The 26769-nt window shown below is 52.0% G+C and overlaps 1 protein-coding gene across 4 annotated transcripts in view; it reads left to right on the forward strand.

Annotated features, from left to right (window-relative positions):
• Positions 1 to 26769, forward strand: part of Nek6 (NIMA related kinase 6) — a 73636-nt gene that overhangs the window by 34379 nt on the left and 12488 nt on the right. For 2 of the 4 annotated variants that reach the window (XM_085681275.2, XM_048429191.3), the window contains exons 2-7: positions 5857 to 5975; positions 12517 to 12657; positions 13539 to 13601; positions 15765 to 15875; positions 21030 to 21138; positions 21986 to 22093. In XM_085681275.2, coding sequence (XP_085537401.1) covers positions 5886 to 5975; positions 12517 to 12657; positions 13539 to 13601; positions 15765 to 15875; positions 21030 to 21138; positions 21986 to 22093 — 622 coding nt within the window. In that variant the 5' untranslated portion in view covers positions 5857 to 5885. Of the gene's footprint in view, positions 1 to 3256; positions 3389 to 5856; positions 5976 to 12516; positions 12658 to 13538; positions 13602 to 15764; positions 15876 to 21029; positions 21139 to 21985; positions 22094 to 26769 lie in introns of those variants that run through there. The other 2 variants (XM_085681276.2, XM_048429192.3) reach the window with 2 other exon arrangements.

Here is a 26769-nt window from a genome sequence, read left to right on the forward strand (position 1 = left end):
CATCTGCTTATCCGAGACCAGTGAGGAAGGGACACTAGCCTGGGGAGTGCACCTTAGCTGTAGCTGCATGTCCGGGCTGGATTCATTCATTCAGTCAGATCTGTTCATGCATTTGTGCCCTCTTCCAAGGCAGTGTGAATGGACCAGGCAGACTGAGTACCACCTGTACCCGTCACCTTCCGTGTGACCTTGAGCTGTCACTCAACCCCTCTGACTTTCATTTCCTCCTCTGAACAGACACACACTGTGATTCTATCTGATTCTCCACCTGCTGATCCATGTGGCTGTACTCACCAGTTGGGTTCCTTTCTCGTTCCTTTGAGAAGCTGAACAGGTGGTGCCCTATCCACTTCGTGGTCTTTCTGTTTTGTTTTGTTTTTTGAGACAGGGTTTCTCTGTAGCTGTTTTTTGTTTGTTTGTTTTGTTTTGTTTTTGTTTTGTATTCTGTCCTGGAACTTACTTGGTAGACCAGGCTGCCCTTGAGCTCACAGGGATCCACCTGTCTCTGCCTCCTGAGTGCCCGGATAATAGCTGTCCACCACCATCACTTGGTAGTCTTACTCTGACAAGGCATGCTCCTTTCTGGAGCCTCAGTTTCATCATCTGCACAGTGGGGGCAGTGGTACCTACCTCATCTTAGGAGATGCTAAGTCACCTGTGGATGTTGGCTGAAGCTATACTGGCCTTGACCCCATAGGTGACTCAGACCTGGGACCTTCTGTGTCTCCTTGCTGGGCCTTCAGCCTCTAGCTCTAGGCTGCACTTGGCCAGTGCTGGCCTGTGACCTCTCCAGGTTAGTTATGGACTCCAGGAAGTGGGCACCCAGACTAGACTTCCACCGTCAAGAGCTGGCTGCTCATGTGCTCTGGACAGGGCACTTAGCCCAGCTCTGCTGGTATCTTGGGTCATCCTCACAGAGAGCCTCTGGGAATAGCTGGCCTTATCCCGAGATGAAGACATCAGCTATTGGGAGGCAAGGGCCAGGTGGCAGTCCTGGGAGAAAGGTCACTTGGAACTTAACAGTCCAATCTAAAACAGAATCTAGCCTGCCCTGATTCCCCAGGGCTCCTGCCATGTTAGCGAGGGCTTCAGCCAAGGACAGGCAGAGTGGCCACGTGAAGGAGGACATGGGTATCTTTGTGGCTTAGGGCACTAAACCACAGCCCCCTGACTGCCATGTGTGGAGGCAGCTACTCTCCATTACTCAGTGAGGGTTAGCATAAATAATACTTACAGCAGCCAGAGCCTCTGGCACGTTCCCTGCACCCAGCCCTGGATCTAGTATATCGTCCATTAAAATATGCTGTTCACCTAGATACTCAGAGGCCCATCTGATGGCTCACCCGTTTCCCATATGTGCAAACTCAGAGGTGCTGGTTGTAGGAAAATGAGCCGTCCAGCTCTCCAGCACGCCCCTCCTGAGCCCCAGGCTGTTCCAGGTTTATCTCTGGCTGCCTGGTAGACGTGTGATGGCTTTTTGTTGCTCTTCACACCAAAGCTAGGAGCCAAGTGAGAGGCCAATGGCGTATGCATGGCACAGCGCCTCAGAGCATGGGCACTTGTCCACTTGGGATGAAAGGTGGTCTGAGATGGTTCGTGAGGCCTGTGACTCTGAGTCACATTCCACACATTTTTGGCCCCTGGCTTAGGCTTGGCAGTCCTTGCCTCTTTGCTCTGCAGCTTGGCTGGGACTGGGGAATTCTGGAATCCCTGGGGTCAGAGGGCTAGGAGACTCCCTGTGTTACTCACAGAATGTTCCTCTGGTCTGTCCCTGCACTCTCCGTCTCCCTCCAGATGCCCGCCTGCACTGGACTCTGAAAGAAGCAGGCTTTTGTAGAAATGTGTGAGGTGAGGAGGTCAGGTTTCCCCCGGGGTGTTACAGGATGCAGGTTCTTTCAAGACTGCCACTGGAGACTCTCTGGGGACAACCAAAGCCTTGGAAGGAGAGCCACTGAAGTCTGAACCCAAATTTTCATTTGTAGCTTAGTGGGCAAATGGCCTTGAGCCATTTTTTGAGCCTCAGTTTCCCTACCTATAAAATGAGTTTCCCCAAAGCCCTGAGGACGAGTGAGAAACATGGCCCTTCCATCTGGAGGTCCCTCTGGGTGCTGTCCTCCTGGCTGTGCTCCCGGGCTGTGCATGGGGCTGCACTGACTGACGACACTTTGCCAATGCTGGGCTTTGCTACAAGAGATGGTGTGGACAGCTGGCTGTGATCTGGAGGGTGGAAAGGCCCTTTGGAACACCGGCCTTTAGGGTCACCTACTGCCAAACTTCTGCACTGCCACCACGGGGCTCTTGAGTGAAGGCAGGTCTCATCCACAGAGTGCTTCTGAAAAGAATGGCACTGTGGTGGCTTCAGGAAAAGGATGCCACTTAAGTCCAAGTCCTGGCCCCTGCTTATCCATATGACCTAAGCAAGCCTTTCAACCTCCTGTGCCTCAGTTTCCTCATTTGTTCAACAGGATGATTGCAGCCTCTATCTTGTGGGACTGTGTTGAAGTTTACAGGGATGGTGTGAATATTAAGGGCCATGCAACCATCGTCATCATTATCTGTTATTTCTGAGATGGTTTGAGCCCCTGTGTCATGGTCCTGGCACCTTGAGTCCACACAGCTGTTCCCAGGAGGCATGACCTTCCCAGACAACTGCCAGACACCTCGGTGGGGTTTGCCGGGGTCCCAGGAGGCATGACCTTCCCAGACAACTGCCAGACACCTCGGTGGGGTTTGCCGGGGTCCCAGGAGGCATGACCTTCCCAAACAACTGCCAGACACCTCGGTGAGGTTTGCCGGGGTCCCAGGAGGCATGACCTTCCCAAACAACTGCCAGACACCTCGGTGAGGTTTGCCGGGGTCCCAGCTGGTAAGTGAGACCATTACAGTACAGACACAACCCCTCCCCGGCCCCAAACACCTGAGGGCTGGGGCTAGCAAGGCAGGATGCGGGAGGGGAATTCAGAGATGGTCCAGACTGGCACATAGGCAGGAGAACGAATACATGAATGGCCAGACAGGGCAGCCTATGGGCCCATTCTGGAGCCTTCTGAGATAAAGATGGAACCTTTCCTGAAGACAGTTCTCCAACTTTTTCCCAGAGGTACCCCTAAGGGCAGAGGACGGTGAACATGTCACCCTGAGGGATGTGAAGGGTGCTGCCCGCACCAGCTGCTAAGCCTGCGGGAGCCTCTGGTTTCATCTTCAAATTCATGCGCATTTTACATGGCTCACTCTCATACCCAGTTTGTTGTTACAGGCTTCCCCCCGAGTAACAGCAGTGCCTGAGGAAGCTTCCCGTGCTTATCTGTTTATCCTGGGGCTTCTGTACCCAGCTCCTCCACCGTGTCAAGGGGGCGGGAAGGTGCTGCAACAGGATGCTTAGCAGATGGTGAGAAGATGGAATGGGAGATTCTGAGGGCAATTGGGCCCATCTGCATCGCTGTAAGGCCTTTGAGGGTGGGTACAGGAAGGGAGAAGGCCTTTGAGGGTGGGTACAGGAAGGCATACACCGTATGCCACAAGTATCCTCAGTCAGAGCTGTTTGTATCTCCACATGTGAGGACAAGCCACAACAAAGGTTAATGTCATAGACAGGAGTCCACATGCATGTGCTGGCCAGGAATGGCTGTCATGGCAGAGGCCTTTACTGGCAGAGTCTCTGCAGTCTGTCTCTGTCCCTTGCGGCCTTACCGTCTGTTGAGTTTATGTGCTGTAGAGTATATAAAGTGCCCCAAAGAGCAGTGAGGGGCTCGGACGACAGCTTAGTTGGGAAAATCTTAGCTGTGTGTACATGAGAACCTGAGCTCAGTTCCAGGCGCCCACACGTGAAACACGCGCGGGAGACAGCAAGAGCAGACTCCCTGGGCCTTGCTGACCCGCTAGTGTGGGCAAATCAGAGAGCTGGAGCTCACAGCACTATCCTTCCTTTATCCTTGGGCAGTCCTTTACCTTCATTGCTCCTTGAGTGTGTGCAAATGTGTGTGTGGTCCATATCTGTGTGTGCATACAGAGGGCAGAGGTTGACGTGGTGTCGTTCCTTCTTCACATGTCCCCAGCTCAGGCCAGAGCTCACACTGTAGTGGGCTAGGTGCAATTACAAACACTCCTAGCTGGTGTGGCTGGTCACAGACTAAGAGGCCAACCAGCCCAACCAGATCTGGAGGATGTCCGTTCTAACCATAGCAATGCGTTGGTTCCTGTCTCACTGCTGCTGAGAGATTGTGGGACCTTAAAATGGGAGAGCTTAGTGGGAGGTCATTAGGTCATGAGGCACTGCCTCCAGGAAGGATTGTTTCTCAAGAGATTAAATTGCTATAAAAACTTAAGTCTGACACTGAATGAATGACTGTCTGGCTTGCTGTCTGGCCATGTGATCTGTCCTGTTCACAGGAGTCCCTGCCGCTGTGATGTCAGCTACCAAGAGGTTCCTGCCAGTGCTGAACAGACACTGGCATCAAGCCCTTGGCTCTCCAAAACTGGAACCCAGTAAAACTTTCCTGTATGAAGTTTCCCAGACTCGGGCATTCTGATGTAGTAACAGAAAATGGGCTAATGCAAACAGTGTCAGCTAGGCCCTGCAATGTGACTTACACAGACATGAAACAGAACTGGCCAGCCTCTGTGCTCATGTGCGTTAGGAAGGTCATCCATGATTCATAGGGACTTATGGCTCCCCAGGACTTTAATACAGCTGCTCAGTATCCTGGGTCAGGACCCCTGGAGTTCACACTGGGATTGGGACACAGAGGGTGGGTGGGCTTTCTTACGACCTGAGCTACACTGATGCCTCTGTATGTGCCTCGTGGGACCCTAAGCCCAGTCCTGGCAAAAGGAAGGTGTTAAAGACACACTGCGGGGGTGCATACAGACTTTCCCACGCAAAAGGATCACGGGGCTGAGTGTCAGTCACTTCCCCAGCCAGAAAGCTTCCGTGCAAATCAGCCTTGGTCTTGGACCTCAGAGAGGTTTGTGTGGTGGGAGCCAGAAGCTGCCTCTAGCACCAGGGGTGGACATAATAATGGGGGAGACACTTAGTGGCCTTTTACTCAGGACTGGATGCATAGTGGGAGCATTTTCAGGTCAGCCCTGGACGTGAGCTACCCTGTTCTAGGGTCACACAGAAACTGGGCCCTCCAGTGTGGCTGTGTCTAGCAGGGATGGGGATCTGAGATCATTCCTGAAGGTGCTGCCAGAGTCTGGCTTTGTTCTCTCTCCTGGCCACTCAGGCTGCCCATTTGACTTTATGTGGTGGTGTTGGAGACAGCAGAATAGACTCGTCCTCCACTGAAAGGATGCAGGGCAAAAATGAGGCTTCAGTATCTTTGAATCTGGGCTTTCGTGGTGGTTTGAATGAGAAGTGGTTCCCAGTTGGTACTGCTGTTGGAGAGGTTCAGGCAGTATATCCTTGCTGGAGGAAATACATTACTGGAGGTGGGCTTTGAAATTATGTGACTCACCCTACTTCCAGTTGACCCTAAGCTCGCAGCTCCATGGCCTGCTGCCGTGCCTGCTGCCATATCGTCTGGCTGCCACGTTGTCCCTGCCATTATGAACTCTAACCATGTGAACCATAAGCCAAAATAAACGTTCTTCTAGGTTGCTTTTGGTCATGCATTTCGGTTTATTACAGCAACGGCCTCCTGGCTGGACTGCAGAGTACCTCAGTTTCCCCCCTTCCAGTGGCTAGTCCTAGCAGCTGAGGCGGTACATTAGAGAGAACAGGTATCCTGTGGACTGTTGAGTCCCAGACTGGCCACTTGTGAATAGGTGACACCTGTCCCCTCTGCTTGCCCATCTATTAAAATGGAAAAGGTGGTCAGGAGGAGAAAGTGAACGGGCCTGTATTTTCTGTTGCAGCTTGTGACTTCGTGAGGCTGGCATGCAGGATGGCAGGACAGCCCAGCCACATGCCCCATGGAGGGAGTCTGAACAATCTCTGCCATGCACTGGGGCCTGCACCCCCTCCAGATCCACAGGTAAGCCCATTCTCTTGTCCCAGGCACACTGAAGGTTCTTCATCCAACCCCTCATTCCTTGTAGGAAGCAAATGCTTTCGGGTACCTCAGGCCTGTACTTACTTCAAAGATGCTTGGTTTCCATTGAGGAGCAGCTCCATGTCTGCAGCTCTGTGCAAGAAGAGGAGGGACGGGGCTGGAGAGATGGCTCAGTGGCTAAGAGCACTGCCTGCTCTTCCAAAGGTCCTGAGTTCAATTCCCGGCAACCACATGGTGGCTCACAACCATCTGTAATGAGGTCTGGTGCCCTCTTCTGGCCTGCAGACATACACAAAGACAGAATATTGTATACATAATAAATAAATAAATTTAAAAAAAAAGAAGAAGAAGAGGAGGAGGAGGGACTCAGGAATGAACAGAAGGTTCTTCTCTTGTCGGGTTCGGTCTGAATTGTCTTCAGCCATCTTCAGTCTTGTGGTTTAGAGGGGGTCTCCCTGTGCCCACATCATCCTGGCTTTAGATGTTTTGAAGGACCCAGCTGCCCCTGGTACTGTTCTAAAGGTGGCTGAGTGCCAGACACACTCAGTGTCTTTGTCAACTCTGTTTTCTGACCTACAATGCTCTTCTCAGTCTTTTCCAAGCCACAAGGCCAAATGCTACTCTCTGAGACGACTCCTGCCCTTCACATACACCTATGTGCATCCCACACACAAGTTCCCCCACCCCATGTGCACGCCCCCACATGGCTCTGGAAAATTCATTCCCTTCCTCCTAGATGGAGGATGTCACTAGCCCCATATACAGAAGCATGGTCTGTACCAGTGAGTCAGTGAGCTACATCTTTATCTCAAATACATCCTGTGTATGCAGTGCACTGCCCAGGATGTGATGGTGTGAAGCAGGCCAGGTCAGCTCTTAGGGAGCACACAGCCTCCAGGGATAGAAACCTAAAAATACAAATCAGAAGTAACCCCAGGATTCCAGAGCCCAAGCAAAGCACAGGACAGACCTCTGTAAAGAAGGGGCAGGCAGTGGCCTGCAGAGCAAGCTTGGTGCCTGGGTGGACCAAGATGCTTTAGGTCCCTATGGACACGGTCAGCTTTTTACCCAAAGGCCAAGATTCAAGACAGCCTAGCTCCTGGTGCAGGACTAATGGGTCCACCCATTGTGCAAATTATAAACTACAGACACCCGCTCAGGGAGGCAAGTGATTTTTAAGTCGTATGTGCTTGCTTTCTTACTGTGTTGTGATCTGTGGCATAGGGCTGTGTCAGCCCAAGAGAGAGTCCTACTGCAGAAGCACGCAAACATACCACATGAGCTCATGGACTATGCAAGCATGTAGGCAATCCTAGGCCATCTGTGCCATTTGTCCGTTGTTGGCTGGGATGCGATAGTCCATTACCAGGTAGAATCTGGGGAAGCACAGCTTCAGAGCTGGGCCAGAACGCGATGCTGATGGCTGGGGCAGCAGGGCCTGCTTAGGTAATGTAGCCATTTGTCACATTAAGTCATTCACTAACAATCGAATCCCCCTTGATTAATCTCCCAGAATTAGCCAGTTGCATTTTGAGCAATTAGGGTTAATTACAGGCTCATTTGGCAGAGGAGAGAGGTCTGTAATTATTTCTCAAGCGAGGCGAGGCGAGGCGAGGAGGCAGCGGTGACAGTGTCCTCGGCAGCTTGTCGCACATGTTGGAGTGGGTGATGACATAGTTAAGTGTAATTAGATGCAATCACTCAGTGTAGGCTGCTCTGGGCAGTGCTTGTCAGGCAAGGATGCCCCAGTCCTACCTACACCTGGCCAGGCTTGAAGACTTGGGGTGCATGGCCGAGTATGCTATGCAAACTCCAGGCTGGGACAGGGATAGAGGCTGGCCAGGCATATCCTCCGTCCTCTCACCAAGTGCCCGTGTTTCACCCCTTCTGGGGAGCATGGCAGCCAAGCCTCTCCCGTGTCAGCATAGTAAAAGATTTGGGATGGACAGTGAGCTCGTGTCCGTTTATGGCAGGAGGCATGTGTCCTAACAGGCCATCCTTAGAACCTGGAATGAGTCTCTGCCTGCTCTGAGGTTGGGTCCAAAGCCTCTCGTCCTGAGTTTCCTCATTTGTACAGAGTCCTGAGACTCCTGTGAAGTCTAAATGACGTGATGCACTTTGACTCTAGCATAACTCCCGACACCATGGGTATCAAGGAATTATCAGTGGTGTTGAGGAAATTCCATGTGCAGACTTTCTCTTTTTTTGTTTTTGTTTATCAAGACAGGCTTTTTCTGTAGTTTTGGAGCCTCTCCTGGACTTTTATTTTCATAATTGAAAATTTACTGCAGTTTTCAAAGTCAGAGCTCCCACAGTTAAAACTACCCTCTCAGAGCAGAAAGGCCAGAAGCTCCTAACAGTTCACCTATGGCTTTGTTAACCTTCCAGGCATAAACAGTGCCTTCCAGAAGCCAAGAGAGCCGGCAGCACATAGAAATCTCCTTGTTGAACCATAACGTTGGCATGTGGGGTTCATCTGCATGGATGAAGGCTGGGTTTTAACTGGGTTTTAACTGGGAACTCTGGTGAATGGCTATAGAGTCAAGAAGGAGCAACCCCTAAAGAACGATGTAGAATGTAGAAGGGGAAAGGTTTCTTGTGGAGAAGCCCCTGCTGACATGTCTTGAGAAACCTGCTCTGGGCAGACAGTTCACTTCTGTTAGAGAGGCATGCGCACACTGTGTGGGGCTTTGGGGGCAGCTGTCGATGAGTATGGGTTTCACAGACCAAAATCTATATGCCAGTCTTCCCAAAGGAGTGATTATGAAAGCACTCGGGAGGCAGGGGCATCTCTGTGAGTTCGAGGCCAGCCTGATCTACAGAGTGAGCTCCAGGACAACCGGAGCTGTTACACAGAGAAGCCTGTCTCAAAAACAAGCAAGCAAACAACAACAACAAAAACACAAAATAAAGAAGTGGTGGTGAATGACTAAGGTTTAATGACCAAATATTTATGGCTGTTGAAACTCAAGGATGTGTCAGAATGGCTCAGTCAATAGAGTGCTTGCCATGCAAACATGCCCTGTGTTCAGATGCTTAGCATCCACATGGAAGCTGTACACAGCGGGTCACTTCTGTAACCCAGCACAGGAAAGTGGGGACATGTGGAGCTCTGGGGCTCACTGACTGTTCAGTCCAGCTGAGTTTGGTGAGTTCTGGCCCCAGTGAGAGCACCATCTCAAAAACAAAGTGGAGAATGATGACAGTATGCATGCACACGTACACACACGCACACACACACATGCGCACACACATACACACACACATACACAATTGAAGAATGTTGACTTTGCTCATGAATTTAGAAAATGATTGTTCCAGGCCTTTATTTGAGTACCGGCCCTTGGGACATATGACCTACTGGGAACCCCTCTATAAACAAATTAAGGAGAACACTAGAGGGCTTGAGGAAGAATGGAGAATGGGGTAGCTGGTTCTGTCCAGTGGATGACCAGGGGTCAGGGACAGGACAGAGAATAATATAAGCCCCCACATACACACCCCTACCTCCTCAGCCAAGAGCAAGGAACTGGTGCTTGGTCACATCAGTTGAGCCCATAGTAAAGGAAGAGCCTGCTATGGGTTTTGTAATGATCCCTTAGGGCTGAGACCTGAGGCACACTCAGGTTAAATCAGGACAGAATGGTGCCCACAAGGAAGTGCCAACTGTACCAGGCTGAAGGTGGAGAAGGACCTCCGGCCTCCACCTTCCAGCTTTTGTCAGCCGGTGCTCTCAGCTGGCAGCTCTCACTAAGGTGCAGGATCATCTTGTGGAGGGCGTTCTGCGGTTTGGATGTTTAGTGCCTGTCATAATGTCTCTATGCTATAAGCATTTCCTTAATGCTTCTTTGAGCTGATGGCCCATGAAGCCTACAGTACATCTAGGCTGGGATGATGGCAGTGACAGATCCTGCTAACTGTGTTGTGTGATCACTGAGTCCTTCTGCCTCGGAGGAGAAGTATCCAGTGCTCTGGAGTAGAAAGAGCGAAGGTTGGCTGTGGTTTGAAATTGGCCACTCTGCTGAGCGAGGCTGGCCTCACAATGTCTGACAGTATGGATCTTTGTAAGTTGAGCCCTTTTGTGCAATGCATATTTAAAGCATTTTGCTTCGTAGAAACTCACTCCCCTGTAAGTTCCCTATCCACATGGTGTCAGATGTCTTTAAAGGTGAAATTCATTTACAGGAAATGTCATGCTGATGAAGTGTGCTTTTTAAAATCATAGAAACAGTTGCCTTAAAATTAATGATGCGTCACCAGTATGGGGGAGAAGAGGCCCATGCAGTGTAAAGATGATTAAAATTCAGGTCAGAAGTCTGACTTAGTCAGGCTAAATTTTTTAATGAGATTTCAGAAAATTAATTGGGCGAATGCATTTTTATCCTTCTAACATGTAATTTTATGCTCCTGTTTAGGGAGTGAGCAAAGGGAGAAGGGTTTCTCAATGGTGAAAGCGTATTGTGGTTCAAAGATTTTAAACTCAAATTAGCAAAGGGGTAGGGGTATTTGTGGCCTAATTTGATCTGACTTGGGGAAGAAAGCCTGGGTTTCTCTGGGCTTTCTGGGGTAGGATGAGTGTCCTAGGGAAGTCCTTTCCCATTGTCCCCTATATGTCCTGCCTGGGCCTCAGAAAACTAGTGACATTTCTAGGAAAGCTGAGGCTGGGGACAATTGTCATGGACCTGCTTTCCCCTTGACTCAGAGCCCTCCATCCTCCTGATATCCATACCATCCTCCTCTGCAGCTCAGGCCTTCTTGGGGTCCCTGTGCTAGGAAGCAGTGTGTGGCGGATTGCTGCCTCCTCGTAGCCCTGGACGCTGGCCATCTCCTCTGCCTCTGAGAGAGCTGAGGGCCACCCCCTCTCTAAGGAGCCAGGAATGACACTTCCCATTGTGTCATCCCTGCCAGCAGCTCACAGTGTAGCCCTAGTGAACGGATGACAGGCTCAGGGTAGCTCGGGCACTCCGCAAGCTGGGCCATGTCGAGGGTACCCTGGTATCCTACATCAGGAAACAGGCCTGGTGAGGTCGGGCAACACAGACCTAGAGCGGAGGGGAAGAAGACTTCACCCCCACCCTCCAAAATTAATCAGGGTCAGGACTCTGATGCTCAAGTGCCCTTGTGTCATGAGATGACCCACACCTGAGTGGAGGCTGCCCCCGAAGCACCCTGCCCCACCCCAGTGCGCAGCACTGCCAAGCTCCACTACAGTAAGCCATTTCTCTAATTAGGATGAATGAGTTGCAACAGGAAATGCATTGCACATCTGGGTCGTCCTTATACAGATGTGAACTAGAACTTCGGCCTCTGTGATCACCCGCTACCCCACAACTACCACCTCACGTCCATTAGACTTTGGAGCCATGGCAGAATTGGGCAGTGTATCACTGGGGCCTTTAGCCAACAGTTTGTCTATGCATCCTAGTAAGAAGGCCCATGTCTACAGAGCAAGTAGCCTTGGAGCTCACCCTTCTCCACCCGCCACTGTTCCAGGGGAATGCTGAGGCCGCAGAGGGGATGACTTTACCCCAGGACCAGCACAGCTCTAGATCCAACAAGGAATCTGCTTTCCTGGCCAGGCCTTAGGCTCTTAGGCTCTCAGGAGTTCAAAGCAGCCCCCAAGTAGCATACAGGAGGTACCTAATTGCAACAGCACGTTGTCACCTCTGCAGGTACTTCTGTCCCCAGGAGCCACCCTGGTTCTTTCTAAGCATGGCTTCAGCTGTGCTCCTGCAGTTGGCGATGCAGTTCACTCCTTGGAGCTGGCACTACTGCACCTCACAGTCCTCACTTTCTAGCACTAGGGAAGCAGTGGGGCCCCACTCAGGGTCTCTCTGAGGCTTTGCTGAGTTGTCACTGAGGTGGTAGCTGCACCATGTTGGGTATGAATGGTGCTGGGGGAAGCCTATCCTCTTAAGTGGCCACTTGGTGAGTAGGTAAGGTACCAGCAGTTCCTTAAGAGTTTGCCCAACAGAATCATCTTCCTCTTGCTCAAGTCTGCAGGCAGGGATCTCTCCAAATCACCTGCCATGGGTGCCTCAAGATTCCAGAGTCAAGGTCAGCTCAGCATTGACCTTGCAGAGGGAAGAGGCAGTGGGAGCATGGGCTGGCAGGAGGCCGTCCCTAGTCTTCTTGGCCAGGTTCCATCATGACTTTCAGTGTTGTCTCTGCAGTCTCCACAGAGTCTGGTTTCTTTGTGTCACTGTGATGGGCAGGTTGTCCAAAAACAAGTGGTACCTCTGAAGCTTGCTTCCCTTTCCTGATGAGGGGCAGTTGTCCCGGTTAATGGTGACTGAGCTTGGTGGGAGGGGCTGGTGAGCCTGGATGGCTAGAACTGTCCTGCCCCTTGACCTGACGTTTGTCACACACTCTTCTTACCAGGCCCCTTACTGGGGGTGATGAGTCAAATCCTTCTTTGCTTAGAGGGGTACTATTGGGATACTGAGATCCTAGAGGCCGCAGCCGTCTAGTCCCAGGCTTTCCGCTTCAGCCCAGTGACCAGACATGCCTCTGTCTCTTACAGAGGCACCCCAACACCCTGTCTTTTCGCTGCTCACTGGCGGACTTCCAGATTGAGAAGAAGATTGGCCGAGGACAGTTCAGTGAGGTTTACAAGGCCACCTGCCTGCTGGACAGGAAGATAGTGGCTCTGAAGAAGGTGCAGGTGAGTTCAGGGCCACAAGTACAAATGGCTTCACTGTGACCCTGCCTCCTAGAGGACTCGAGTTTAGCCCTCTGTAAAACATAAAAGTATGTACACAGTAGGTACCTGCTGTATACAATCATGTGTTCAGACATGGGACTCTAACAGTAGCCCTGTGGACTGGGATTATTGTCCCATTTTTCAGATGAGGAAAATAGTAGCAACCTAACTCCCCAGGCCAGAGGGAGCTTAGGGAAAAGCAAGATAGCCCCTGCCCATCAGGCCCTGGCTCTCAGAGTCCAGCCTGTCCTCTGTGACCCTTCTAAATGAGGGGGTGTGGGAGTTGGGAAAGGACACAGCAGCAAGGTCAGGCTGGGAAGCACATAGCATGTACCTGGAATCCTCCCCCACAGACTGCCGTATTCTGCTGGTTCTCCTGCAGAGTCCCTGGATGGGAATACACAAGCTGCATAGCATCAGCATTGATCTGTGACCTCACATTCTCTCCAGGACACTGGGCATCAGGCTCCTGCAGCTGAGAAACTGTCTGCTCTTTCCTTTCCAAGGGCATTCTGGGCCATCTTACTTCTTTTGCGTGATGGCTGTTGTGCTGGGGCACGGCCAATGCCTGCCTTCGGTCTGTCCCGTCAAGGCTTAGGCTTCAGGTCCCTGCAGAAGGAACACTGGTGACATACCACTTACCACAGCCTCTGCCCTTGCTGTGGTCCTCAGTCCCTGCTCTGTGAGTCAGATACCGTGACTCTTGCCATGTAGGAGGCATCATGGGTCCCAAATGAACCTGGGAACACAGTCTCATTCATGCTGTTGTTGAGAGTGGGGGACTGGGCAAGGAAAAGGGTAAGCAGGGGCTTGAATCTGTTCCTGGCTTCCTCTTGCCCTAGATCTTTGAGATGATGGATGCCAAAGCCAGGCAGGACTGTGTCAAGGAAATTGGTCTCCTAAAGGTGAGTTGCCTGGGTCTGGCCAATCTTGGTTGGGCCGGCTTTCCAGGTTACTGCGGGTCAGACACCCTGGGCCTATCTGAACGGCACACGTGGGCGTCAGGTATGTGTGCAGTTGTGCCTGCCTCCTTCCTAGGGTCTCCATGTTGTTTTTGCCAGACCATATATGGAACTTTCCAGACTAGGGCCCCAGGTAGGAGACAGAGAGGAGAAAAGCCTTGGGTTACAGTCCTGATGTCTTCCTTTCCAAGCTGTGCTATCTTTCACAAGTGACTTAACTTCAATGAGCCTCTCCCTGTTCAGCCATCTCCTAAATGTCAGGAATACTGACTTGATGGGATTAAAAGGATTGTGTAAATAAATGAAATAAATAAAAACGACTCAGGGCTGGGGAGACGGCTCAGTCGGCAGAGTGAGTGACTTGGAAGCATGAAGATAGGAGTTCAGTCCCTGGAACCCATTTTTGTTGTTTGGTTTTGAGACAGGGTTTTTCTCCATAGCCCTGGCTGTCCTACAGCTCACTGTACAGACCAGGCTAGCCTTGATCTCACCTGCCTTTGCCTCAGGAGTGCTGAGATTAAGGGTGTGCACCACCATTCCTGGCCTCCATATTTGTTTGTTTGATTTCTAAAAACCAAGCAAAATATTGTGTGCTCTGGCCCAGCACTGAAGAGGGGGAGACGGCAGGGCCTCTAGGGTTCACTGGCCAGCTAACCCAGCCTATTCAGCAAGCTAGCCATCAGCAAGAGACCCTTTCTCAGGAAACAAGGTGGAGCCAGCAGAGGCTCAATGAGCAAAGCACTGGGTATGCAGGCCGCCTGAGATAGTCCCCAGAGCTCATGTAGAGATAGGAGAACTGACTTAACAAGATCATCCTCTTCAGTAGACGGTGGAGGGTTTGAACAGGGTGCGGGGGAAGCTGTAACACCTGCCTCACAACACACACACACGGTTGTGAAATGGATTAGTCTGAAAATAAAATGAGAGACTAAATTGAGGAACATTTCTGTAGTCTCTGCGCAGATTTGAAAGTTAAAGCTAAGGTGGGTATGGTGTCATCCACCTGTAATTCTAACACAGAAGAGCCTAAGAACTGCCAGGAGTTAAAGGCCAGCCTGGGCTACACAGTGAACACCAGGCTAGCCTGAGTTACATAATGAATACCAGGCCAGTCTGGACTGACGTATAGAATGAGCTCCCCAAAGAACGAACAAAACACAAGCTAAGGCTATAATCAAAAGTTTATAGGAGAAAACTGGAGAGACTTGTCATAGCTGGAGCATACAGAGGTGTCCCCACATATCAAGGGGATTAGCCACAAAAGAAGACAGAAATCATCTGTCTGTCATAGCCACCATATGGAAATGAAAATGCAAGGCACGGACAGAGATACTACCTCATCACCTCATTGACAGTGGTCTGACGCATAAGTAAATAACCAAGGCTGTAATTGGGTCTGACCACTTCCGTGTTTTCAGCACTCCAGGGCATCCAGGTCCCTGCCTCCACCTTACCCCATGCCCGTCCCCTGGGCTCCTAACACCCCCTGCCTTGCTCTCATTCATCAGGCACTCTGTCCCCTGGTTGGCCCTCCTACCACAGGGCCTTTGCATAAGCCATATCCACTCAGACCCCTGACCTCAATAATTCTCATTAGGCCTGAGAAAATACCCTTTCCTGCTGACCCAGGCTAGCTGGGCCTTTAGAAGGGATGCTGTCAATCAGACCCTGACTGTCCGCTGAGAGGTGAGCAGTGTCAGCTGCCATGTAGCAGTGTTGGGAGTGCTCTCTTGCTTCCCTAAACCCAGCAGCCATGTAGGTATGGTGTCACCATCAGGGTCCTATCTGTGAGGTAGAGCTGATTTTTACCCCTGCCTGGCCTCCACTCACTTCCTCAGCATGGAGACTAGAGGCAGAAACCCACACTGGGTGAGCCAGTAGTCAGGTGTGCTTAGGGTAGGAAGGATTCTTAGGTTTCCAAGGGATGGCTGAGACACTGAGAAAGAACAAAAGATCAGAAGGAATGTTTCTGTGAACCCATGAGCTAAGTCTGGGCAGAGGCTGGCCTTATGCTGTGCTGGAGGGGTGTCGGGGGGACGTGTGTAGGGCAGACACTGGGGCTGTGACACCCATCACTCGTGTGACCCCCTCCCTTTTCTGGTGCAGCAACTGAACCATCCGAACATCATCAAGTATCTGGACTCTTTCATCGAAGACAACGAGCTGAACATTGTGCTGGAATTGGCTGATGCAGGTGACCTCTCCCAGATGATCAAGGTCAGGACAACATCCTCTCAACCTGAATGGCACTTCTCCATGTCCCAGTGACAACCCTGGCCTGTCTCTGATCTCAGCACCTGCATAGGGTACCCTTGTCTTCCTGCCAGCCTTAGTGGGGGACACACAAAGCCAGATAGAGTGATGCCCAGACAGGATGAGTCAGGGCTGTGGTACACAGAGGACCCTTTGGACCCCCACACTGCTCTACCCTAGAGCACATGGGGACACTTTTCTGTACAGAAGGAACAGGAACAGATAATCAACACCTCCAAAGGTCAGACTTCAATGTCTGAGAGTTAACTCTTGCTGTGATGAAACACCTGACCAAAAGCAACTTGGGGAGGAAATAGTTTATTTGGCTTATACTTCCACATCAAAGAAAGTCAGGACTGGAACTCAAGCAGGGCAGGAACCTGGAGGCAGGAGCTGAGGCAGAGGCCATGGAGGGTGCTGCTCACTGGCATGTTCCCCATGGCTTGCTCAGCCTGCTTTCTTATAGAACCCAGGACCACCAGCTAGAGATGGCACCATCCATATCACTGGGCCCTCCCACATCACCCAGTAATTAAGAAAATGCCAGGGGCTGGAGAGATGGCTCAGAGGTTAAGAGCACTTGACTGCTCTTCCAGAGGTCCTGAGTTCAATTCCCAGCAACCACATGGTGGCTCACAACCATCCATAATGGGATCAGATTCAGGACTCATATACATAAAACGCACAAATAAATGAATCTTAAAAAAAAAGAGAAAGAAAATGCCCTATAGGCTTGCCTACAGCCTGATCTTATGGGGACATTTCTAAATGAGGCTTCTTCCTCTTGGATGACTATAGATTGTATCAAGTTGCCATAAAACTAGGCAGCACAATTGACCCCTTGTCAACTTGACATACAAGCACTTCACTCTTGAGCCATAATCTTTTCTTTATTGTTATTTCCCAAGATCACACACTAATATTAATGTCACAATATAAGACATTTTACACACTTAAAAAGTCCCACCATCTTTACCGATTCAAACACTTTAAAATTCAGTTTCTTTAAAAATTCCAAGTCCCTATAAAAGTTCAGTCTTTCAGCTGTGGGATCCTGTAATATAAAAAATAATTAAGTATTTCCTTACTTTCAGGGGAGGAATGGGGCACAGTAACAATGTGTATAAAGTAAAACCGAACTTCAACTGAATAGATAGGTCAGTGTCTAATGTCTGGGATCCACTCTTGATCTTCAGGGTTTTCCCGAAGGACTTGGGTCAGTTCTCCAGCTCCGCCCTCTGCAGCACACACAGCTTGTCTTCTCAGCTCCGGCTGGCTCTACGCCACCGCTGCTGCTGTTCTTGGTGGTCATCTATGCACTGGCATCTCCAACACTGGGGTCTCTGCTGCAACTGGGCTGCACTTTCACTGATAGCCTCTGCTGGGCTCTCACAGTGCCGAGCCTCTGCTGCTCTCTATGTCCCCTGCATCTCTTCAACACCCCCGTCCCCCATGTGATTCTTACACTACCAAGCTCAGCTGCAAGCACAGGGTACCACCTTGGCCGCCTCCGGACACACGGCCCAGAAGATTTCACCCCAGTGATGCTAGTCTCCTCTAGCACCGCTGTGTTCTCAGCTCCAGCCAACTAGCATCAATTAGTTCAGCAAAGCAGAGGCTTTCACTTTAGTGGTTCAGTCTCTTGTTAATCACAGCCAGTGTTTCAGCCCCAGCTGAGCAGGCCAGAACCACAGATTCTTAAAGTGTGCAGTCTTTAAGTGACATGTCTGTCCTATGGCTTCAGCTGCCACGATCTATATAGTAGGGGAAACTGAGGCCCAGAGAGGTTGTCTTGTCTGAGAACACTGTGTGGGAACTCAGACTGTAACCTAGCCTACAACTGGTCAGAGGTCATTGTCTCCACCGCTCATGTAGTGAGGATTCCATGCCTGGTCTGTGACAGCTGAGCATCTGTGAGCCTGTGTAGCTCAGTGCTGTGTTCTCTGATATCCCAGGACAGGAGTCAGGAGTAGACTCAGGGTTTGGCTTCAGGGACATGGCAGCTCCACTGAGAGGGTGTCATCATCAGTCAAAGACAGGCTAAGCCACTGAGCCTATGTTCTCCTCAGCAAAGCTCAGCCAAAGGCAACACAGCTTTTAAGGGGAAAAGCCCTAACCCATGGCCTCTGATCCTTACTTCTCCCTTGAGGTCCTCATGTCCCTGCTGGCATGGGCCCCCATCATCTGCCTTCCCTGAGCCTAGTCTGTCCTAAGGGAAGCCAAGCCATGCTCAAGGCCCACACTGAGCTCCCGCAATGTTTGGATAAGGGCCGACGTAGACTCTGTCTTCGCAGCAGGCACAGGGGACTAAGCAATTGTTTGTCAGTTTCTCTTCAGAAATTTGGCCCCTAGGAATATGGTGTCGTTGGGAAGCGGCATTACTGAGCTGTTATCACCTGCTTTTATATTTCCGTTGACATATTAATGCATTTGCAGGGTGTTAATCTCCACGCGGATCTCTGGTGGGAACAGATGCAATACATCACGTTTCATGCCCCTTCACTAGTTTCTCCTCCCCTTACCGTCTCCCTACACATACCCCATGTATGTGTGTGGCTCTCCACCATCTTGCTATGTGCCAGCCTCCACCAAGACCCCAGGGATCCACCCCTGCTGGTGGTGCCCCGAGGGCCTTGAGTTTTACCAGGAAGGTAGGCTCTAGAGTGAGCCAGGGTAGGGTGTGTGGAATCAGGGCAGGCGGGGAGCTTCCTGGAGGAGGTGATCCCGGAGCTGAGCTGACCTCAGAGCAGATGGGAGGAGCTGGATAAGCTCTCCAGAGGGTGAGGTGCACTGTGCTCCAACAAGGAGCACCAGGCGAAGAGGTGACGTGGGGTCAAGGCTTCAGGCTCAGGAGCGTCCTCAGACTCTTGAGGGAGCAGGTACGATAAACTTGTGTTTGGAAGACTGAGTGGCAAGCAGGGGGGCTGGTGGGGGTGGAGCAGGAGCAGAGAACTGGAGCCCTCTTTACCCTCCATCCACTGCAGCCCACGGACCTCAGGTTTCTAGGACCTCTCAGTCTGTGGAATAGAGGCAAACAGCATTTGGTCAGGGTTTGGGGGTGCTAGGCATTGCTCCCCTCCCTGAGTTCCTTCGTCTACCGCTTCCTGGTGACCGTTTAAGGAGAGGATTCTGGGAAAGGGCTGTAGGCCAGACCAACTCCTTCAAACTAATGGAGATGGACTGGGCAGCTGGCCCGCTGGCCTCTCTCTGGCCCTGGGCTCCACAAAGAACTGACTTTGGGTAGTGTGGAAGCTCTTCCTGCACAGGCTTCCTCACAGGCAGGACTAGGACTGTGGCAACTCCAGCCAGCAAGGGAATTGGGGTGATGCCCTAACTGAACACACTTGGAATGGCTTAGCAGGCCCCACACCGAGTTTCCTCATACCCACACTGCATGGTGCCTGGTAGGATCTGTTGACATATCCTTCCCACTTCTCTAGGTATCCAGGGGAACCCCACCTTTGCAGCCAACTCCAAGCCTGGGTCACACCACAGTGTTCCCACTGGTCAACGGGGCCTGTATCCTGAGGGCTTGCAGCCTCAGGAGCCGGGCAACCATGGTGCTGGTATTATTTACAGAGCTGGTGAAGCCCAGAGCTGCCACTGTCTGAAACCCACCAGAGACTCTGTGCCTTCCTACTAAATGTCAGCTGGCACTTATAGAATGTGACATTTAGAAAATCACCACTCTCGACTGCACACGTCCTCACGTAAACACTATAATGAGGACCAAATAACATTGTGGTGTAAATAACAGCCCACCCAGCCTGCTGCAGAGGCCTGGGGGTGGCCCAGAGCAGAGGTCTTCTGGGAGACCAGGACAGCTAGCCCTCTGGCTCTGCCTAGAAGGACCTCAGGAGAGCCTCAGTTCAGCTTCCAGGCCAGCAGCTGGCTGCTGTCACGGCCTTGCAGCTGGAGGTGCCCAACTCTGGAGCCCAGCATACTGCACCTGCTGGCTGCTGGCTGTTGAGTCTCTCTGGGCATGGTCCCTACCACAGGCTCCCAGCATCGTTAGATGTGATGAGTAACTAAGACCTAACCGACCTCCCCTTGTAGCCCTCAGCACCTTCATGCTTCTTCCCGAGGGCCCAGCAGCCCGGCTGAGCATGGCCTGTGCACAACATAGCTTTCCTTCCACTGCTGTTCCCTCGCCAGGAGCAGGCGCCCAGCAGTCTCTGGCTCCTACACTGGAGTCTTTGCTTGGCAGGAGGTCACAGTGCTGCCACTTGCCACTAGAACCACAGCTTGGTGGCTGGGTAACTGGGGTGCACAGGCCTGGTGCCCAGGAGCTCGTGCACCCCAACACACACATCTGTTACTGCCCCTGTCCTGCATTGTCCTTCCAGAACCTTCTGTTTCAGTTCTCTTTCAGTGCAGCCTGAGGGAGTTGTATCTTTGGCTTTTGATTGAGTGTGGTTTTCTAGGTCCTGGCTAGTTTTATGACAGCTTGACATAGTAGTATGTGAGGAGGGAGCCTCAAATAAGAAAATGCATCCATAAGATCCGGCTGTGGGCAGGCCTGTAGGGCATTTTCTAGTGACTGATGGAAGAGGGCCCAGCCCATTGTGGGTGGGGCCACCCCAACCTGCTGATCCTGGGTTCTCTAAGCATGTAAGCTGACTAAGCCATGGGGAGGAAACCAGTAAGCAGCACCGCTCCATGGCCTCTGCATCAGCTCCTGCCTCCAGGATCCTGCCGTTTGAGTTCCTGTCCTGACTGCCTTCCATGATAGACTGCGGTATGGTAGTAGTAGATAAAATAAACCCTTTTCTTGCAAAGTTGCTTTGGTCATGGGGTTTCATCACAGCAATAGATATTCTAACTAAGACACTAGGCAAGGAGGCAGATTAATGTCCACTGCAACCAAGGGGCTGCTCGAGAAAGATAGGCTGTCTCTCCAAGGGTTTTATGCCTTTAGCAGTCACATGACACTGGACTTGCTGGCTCTGAGGGCATGGTGGCAACAATGGCTGCCTCTCAGGCATGGTTTGGATGCCTTCTTCCCACACCAGGCCAGGGCTCTGACCTCACAGTTCTGCCACCACCTTGTTTGTGCCCCCACCACTGTGTCATCCCTCCTGGAGGCATGCTCACCTAGGCTTGTCTGTCTCCTTACAGTACTTCAAGAAGCAAAAGCGACTTATTCCTGAGAGGACCGTGTGGAAGTACTTTGTGCAGCTGTGCAGCGCTGTGGAGCACATGCATTCCCGGCGTGTGATGCACCGAGGTGTGTGCCCCGCAGGGCCTGGGACCCTAGCCCTGAGATCTCCAAGCGCCCTAAGAGCCGCCCCGAGAATCAGTTAGGCCGTTTAATGTTCCCCACACAGGACAGCCAACAGCTGTGTTCACTTCTGTTCCATGTCAGGAAGCACCTGTGGGGGGGACCCACCTAACACCAGTAGTCGCCACATAAGCTTCAGGGAACAGGGCCACCTCAGCACTCAGACTCCACTCGTCCCAGATGTGGCCGATTCTGGTTGAAGCCAGCTTTGCCCAGAGGAAGGAAGTTCCATGTGGGCTTTGACACTTTGGTAGGAGTTGGCTAAGCAAACTACACCCCCATCCCACACCAGGAAGTGAGGTGGGACACCAGTGAGTGCTTCTGAGAGGCACCCTGAGGTGTGAAGCCTGCTGGAAAGGTGTCAAACTGGTGTCTCCATTTTCCCCTTCATCTCTGTGTGAGTTGCTGCCCAGTGTCTGGGGTGCAGAGCTTGGTGACTGTCACGGAGTATCTGCTGTGCAGTTGACAGTCTTCTAGCATGGGGGCAGCCATACAAAAGGAGACAGTGGTATAGAGATCTCTGCTCCCCACTCATAGCTAACCTGGAAAGGGGGGAGATAGACAGATTCATGTTATATGAAAAGAGAATGAGGCTTAGGGAGCAACTGCCCCAAGGTCCCTCTGGGTGGCAAGCAGGGCCGCAGGGAAGCCTCGGGGAAAGGGACCTGCCTATGGGCTTTGATGTTTCAGTGGGAGTTGGTTTTGCCCTGAATGAGGCCCTTCTTGGTCCCTCCCAGGCCTCTGGCCTCCTAAGCCTACTTTCCCACGCCAACCCCATGCCCTCGCCCTGCAGACATCAAGCCCGCCAACGTGTTCATCACAGCTACAGGCATTGTGAAGCTTGGCGACCTTGGCCTGGGTCGCTTCTTCAGCTCGGAGACCACTGCAGCCCACTCGCTAGGTAAGGGGCCTGTGTTCCCTGCAGCCCCCGCGGGCCTGGGTGACCTGGCCAGAAGCATTTGCATAGTGTGGGGAAGATGCTTTTTGAGTCCCTAGAGTTCACTCTTGCTTTGGTATAGATCCAGAGTAAATGAAAGTGAGGCCCAGAGGAGCCATGGGGGCCTCCCTGTCTCCCCAGGTCATCTCGAGTGCTGGAAGGCCAGCAGACCCTGTCATACAGAGTGGGCTGCATCTGCCTGCTGCGCGCTCCTCTTGCTGTGCCCTATTGGCCCTGTGGCCTGTACCCCAAGTGGACCTGTTTGTTAGACTGTGAAGTCAGTCTTGGGATGTGGGGCCATGTGGCTGGACTGTGGAGGAAGAGCAACTGGGAAGACCAGGAAGGACCCATATCCAGTTGGGGGAACCATGCATGAGCTTGGGTGGCTGGGTATGGGTACAGGCCTAGATGCCCCTGTTGAGGGTAGGAGAGGGCAGCTGCTGAGAGAAGAGGGGAAAAACTCAATCAGATGAGCTTCTGGTTAGGCGGGGCTGTGTCAGCTTCAGAATCTGTGTGCAAGAGGTGTGAGTGATGAAAATGGAGCCCCTTCCCTTTAATTAGCATACAGGGGCTCACACAGCCAGTGCGGCACAGGCAGGCGTCCTGTGCAGTCAGCTCAGGGGCAGCAGGATCTCACCAGGAGTTCATGAGAGGCAGGCATCTTGCTGATTCTCCCCCAAGTCAGTTCCCAGCCTCTCTTGGGCATGACTAGGGGAAGCAGAAGGGACAGAGGCCAACATGTCTGGTCTCTGGCCACCTCCCAGAAAACCCTCTGGTTCTACTTTACATTCCACTCTGCAGCTCCAATCCGTGTGTCTCCCGTCCCCCACACCTGGGTGCCAACAGCAGCTTCTGGTGGAGGTCTGGGTGCTCTGTGGGAAAGTTCCCTCTGGAAATTGTCACTGTTCATGCAGGTCATGATGGCTGAGACTCCAGGCATGCACTTGTGAGAAATGAGACAGCGGCTTACAGAAGTGTTACCTAAAATGCTCTTCCTTGACTCCCTTGTTCCCTAACCCCAAAGAAAGGTTGTGTTAGGGGCCGTACCTGAGGGTGCTGTGTTACACCTCCACTGGCCTTCAGGCAATACAGGGCCTAGAAACTGGAATTCAGGAAGCTGGAGTGATTTCAAAGTCAAATGGTATCCCTCAAAGCCAAGGCTACAATACTGGTCTATCCTGCTCTACCATACTGGTCTATCCTGCTCCACCATACTGGCCTATCCTGCTCATTGCCTACTTCTTCCACAAGGTCAGGGCCAGGGGCATCCATCAGGGATCCTCAGCTACTGACTCCGTGACTGGAAGGAAGCATCACCTTCTGAAGGTCCTAGTCTGCCTGTTTACTGAGTTAGGATGCCATTCCTTGTGGTGTCGGATGACAGAAGTCAGGGCCTCCCACGTGCAAGGCAAGTAAGTGTTCTACCCTGATAACATTTGGCTTAAGAGTTTGGAAAAGGTTGGAACTCAGAGAAAGAGCCAAGGCACTGCCTCCTGACCTGTCAGCCAGTGGCTAGTCAGCTGGTTAGGATCGCCTTGTTAGGGACGGCAGAGTCCTGGCTCCTCCCACAGTGTGATTTATTCGCTCAGACCACTTCACTTGCTCCATTAATGAGAAGAACTAGGCACCTCCCTAGGCCTCCTGAGCAGACCCTGCAAGATGGGTACAAGGTGCTCTCCCCTGCCCATCCCTGCTCCAGGCCATGTGCACCAGATCCAGGAGGCACATGGGTAGAGGCTGCTCCACCAGTCTGAGCTTGCTGGACCAGCTCTGGGAGCCAAGGCTCTTCCTCTGTACCTACTCTCACCCTGGAGGTTGGCAGTGCAGACCCACAACCCATGGCCAAAAGTCTCCAAGTTCTAGAGGAAAGCACCCTTCTACCACCAATTTTGTACACAGCTAAGTGCACACAAGTCTGGTTGGGCAAGAAATAGAACTAATTGCTATCACACCATGACACAGGAAGGATGTAGAGGCCCTTCTCACCCTGTATGTGGCTATGAATTATTCATCCTCTGCATCTAATGTGCACTATATGGGGTGCTGGGGCAGTAGCCACATTGTCTTGGTAACCTCCTCATCACCCAAAGCTGCTGACCTGGAGCCAGACTTACGCAGGTCCATTCTCTGTCTTCCCTTTCTGGCCCCTCCTTATGCCTGTATTTGCTAACGGGAGGCTGGCATGAAAGGGCATTAGTCAGTGCCATGGTCGGGCTGACAGGTGCGGTACCCAGCGGTGGCAGAACGGCTGCCTCTGTGTCAGGAATAGGAGCCGTAATTAGAGCTCGGAACAGAATGAGCGTCAGACGAATTACCAGGCAGCAGATCATATTTGTCAAGAAGTATTGCATACATAAAAATTAAGTGACAGTACACGCCGGCATAATGAAAGAAAAATGAAAGATTTGCCTATACACAGCTCACAAGTTACAAGCAAGTGACTCGCTCCAAGCGACGGCAGCAGCTTCGAGACAAATGGTGGGTCTGGAGAGCAGGAACGCAGGCCTTGTGTTTGGCAGTGTTGACAGTGGTGACAGGGTGCCTCAGGCTGAGACTGGACGGAGTAGGAAGGGCGGCTGCTCAGACCCAGGCCATGTCGGGCTGCTTGGTCTCTCTGGGACTGGGGGAGCAGAGCCCTTTGGGGACAACCCCATCAGGGACAGTCAAGGGGCACGGCTGCTCCCCAGGCTCTTGACCTGACTTGGTCATAGGCTTGGAGACCAGGCTTCCCTGCCTTCAAGGGGCCACAGATTAGCAGAGACAAGCTGGTGAGAGGGTGGGTGGAATGCTTTCCTGAAGGCAGAAGTGTGTGTGCAGGTGTTGGGCTGAGAGTCTAAGCTCTGCCTGGAGGAGTCCAACGTCACCCAGAATCTGCAGCTACCTTAGCCACCAGTCACCCTGCACTTCAGTGTCCACTCAGGTCACTGAATGGGCAGGTCAGAAGAGGGTGTGGCCTTTAGAAATGTTTGAGAAACATTTTGCTTTTATAAGATGGCCTCACTCCCAGGACCTTCATCCTCATTTAGCTGAGGTAGCTGAGCTGAGAGAAGTGAGGTCATACCACTGGCACATGGGCAAGAAAACATCCCTTGTCCAGGTGGTCTTCATAGTGTGGAACAGGTGGAGAGAAGGGTCCCACCAAGCTGCCTGAGGCAGGGACGTGTGGTGAGGAGGGCAGAGCTCTCCTTGTCATGGCCAGTGCTGCCATGCACAGGACCCTGCTGTGTATGATCAGAGCGTGCCATGTGGATTTGCAGTCCACATAGACAGACATGCCCAGGGATGCTTGCTTATCAGTGAGAATTCACCAAGGACCAAACATTCTTCCAGCCTCCGCTTTTCATTGTCCAGTTGGGGAAAACCAGCTGCTAAGCATGAGGGTATCACTGATGAGGAACTAAGGCAGAGAGCCATTGTGGCCTTTGGCCAGAGAGTGGCCAGAACAGGTCACACCAGGGGGCAGTTTGCATAGATCTGCCTGCCATCCTTCCTGGAGTCCAGGCTTTAGCCCCACCTGGTGGATGATGCCACCTGGGGAAGGGTAGCTTGCAGGCCCTGGTCTTTTCCATGCCTAGCGTCTCAAACAAGTGAGCATTTCTAACCCTGGTAGTGCATTTGGACAGGGGTGCATGTTGGTGGGGAGGGGCTCTCAAGGCAGTCTTCCACTTTGAGATCCATGTGGTTTCTTCCAGGTTTGGATTCCTCGGTTCCAGGGTGAAGACTTAGGAAGGTTAGGCTTGGGACCCTGGCTCCTGCTGTGAGGAGAGACTGAGACCAGGCATGTGCTCTGCTGCACATGGGAAACTAGTTGGTCCTCCTCTGGGACAGGACACTGCCCAGGGAGGTACCCTCTCCTGCCAGTTTCTCTCCAGGTTCCCCAGAATCACTCTTCTCTGTGATCTGGAGACAGATCCCCCCAGTGGCCTGCTGCAAGTGTGGGTTTCTTTGAAGTCTTTTGTTTTATTTGTCTCACAAGTGATGTGTTATACTCCATCGTGTTTCCTTGTTTGTCATTACCTGGCTGGAAAATTTAGGTAAAGTGGCATACCTGAAGGAAGTGCCATGCTCCTCAGTTTCATTCTCCCCTGGCAAAGGTTGTATAGCTCCTATCTCCAAAGCACAATACCCCAGAGACTATGAGGAAGCCTGGGTCAGGAGCCCAGAGGGCACACTGCTTTCCAGAATGGGCCAAACTGCTCTCAGCTAGTAGCTCATGATTCATTCCCAGATGAAGCAGGTGGGTGAGTAAGGCTCAGGGGCTCCTTTCAAACTGTAGCTGTGTGCTCCCAGAAGCTCAGGACAGGGACAAGTGTCCAAACTCCAGGCCTAGTTAGATGTTTACTAGAATCCTTCCTGGTGGCTGTCCTGACTCATCAGCTGTCTCCTCCTGGACACTCTCTGGGACGGGCAGCTCTCACAGAGCATAGGGCCACAGCTCCACCAACCACCAGATGGAAAGGCATGTGTTGGGACAGACTGGTGTGTGAATGGGTTCTGACGAGCAGGTAGCAAATGAGTGGGTAGACAAGACAGACAGGTGGATGGGTGAATTATAGGAGGCATCTTGGAAAAAAGTTCCTCCCTGAGCATGATGCTACACATCCGTAATTCCAGCACAGGAAGCAGAGGCAGGAGGATCA

This window comes from Myodes glareolus, chromosome 21 (genome assembly GCF_982192425.1).
Source record: "Myodes glareolus chromosome 21, mMyoGla1.1, whole genome shotgun sequence".
In the NCBI taxonomy this organism is placed as follows: Eukaryota; Metazoa; Chordata; class Mammalia; order Rodentia; family Cricetidae; genus Myodes; species Myodes glareolus.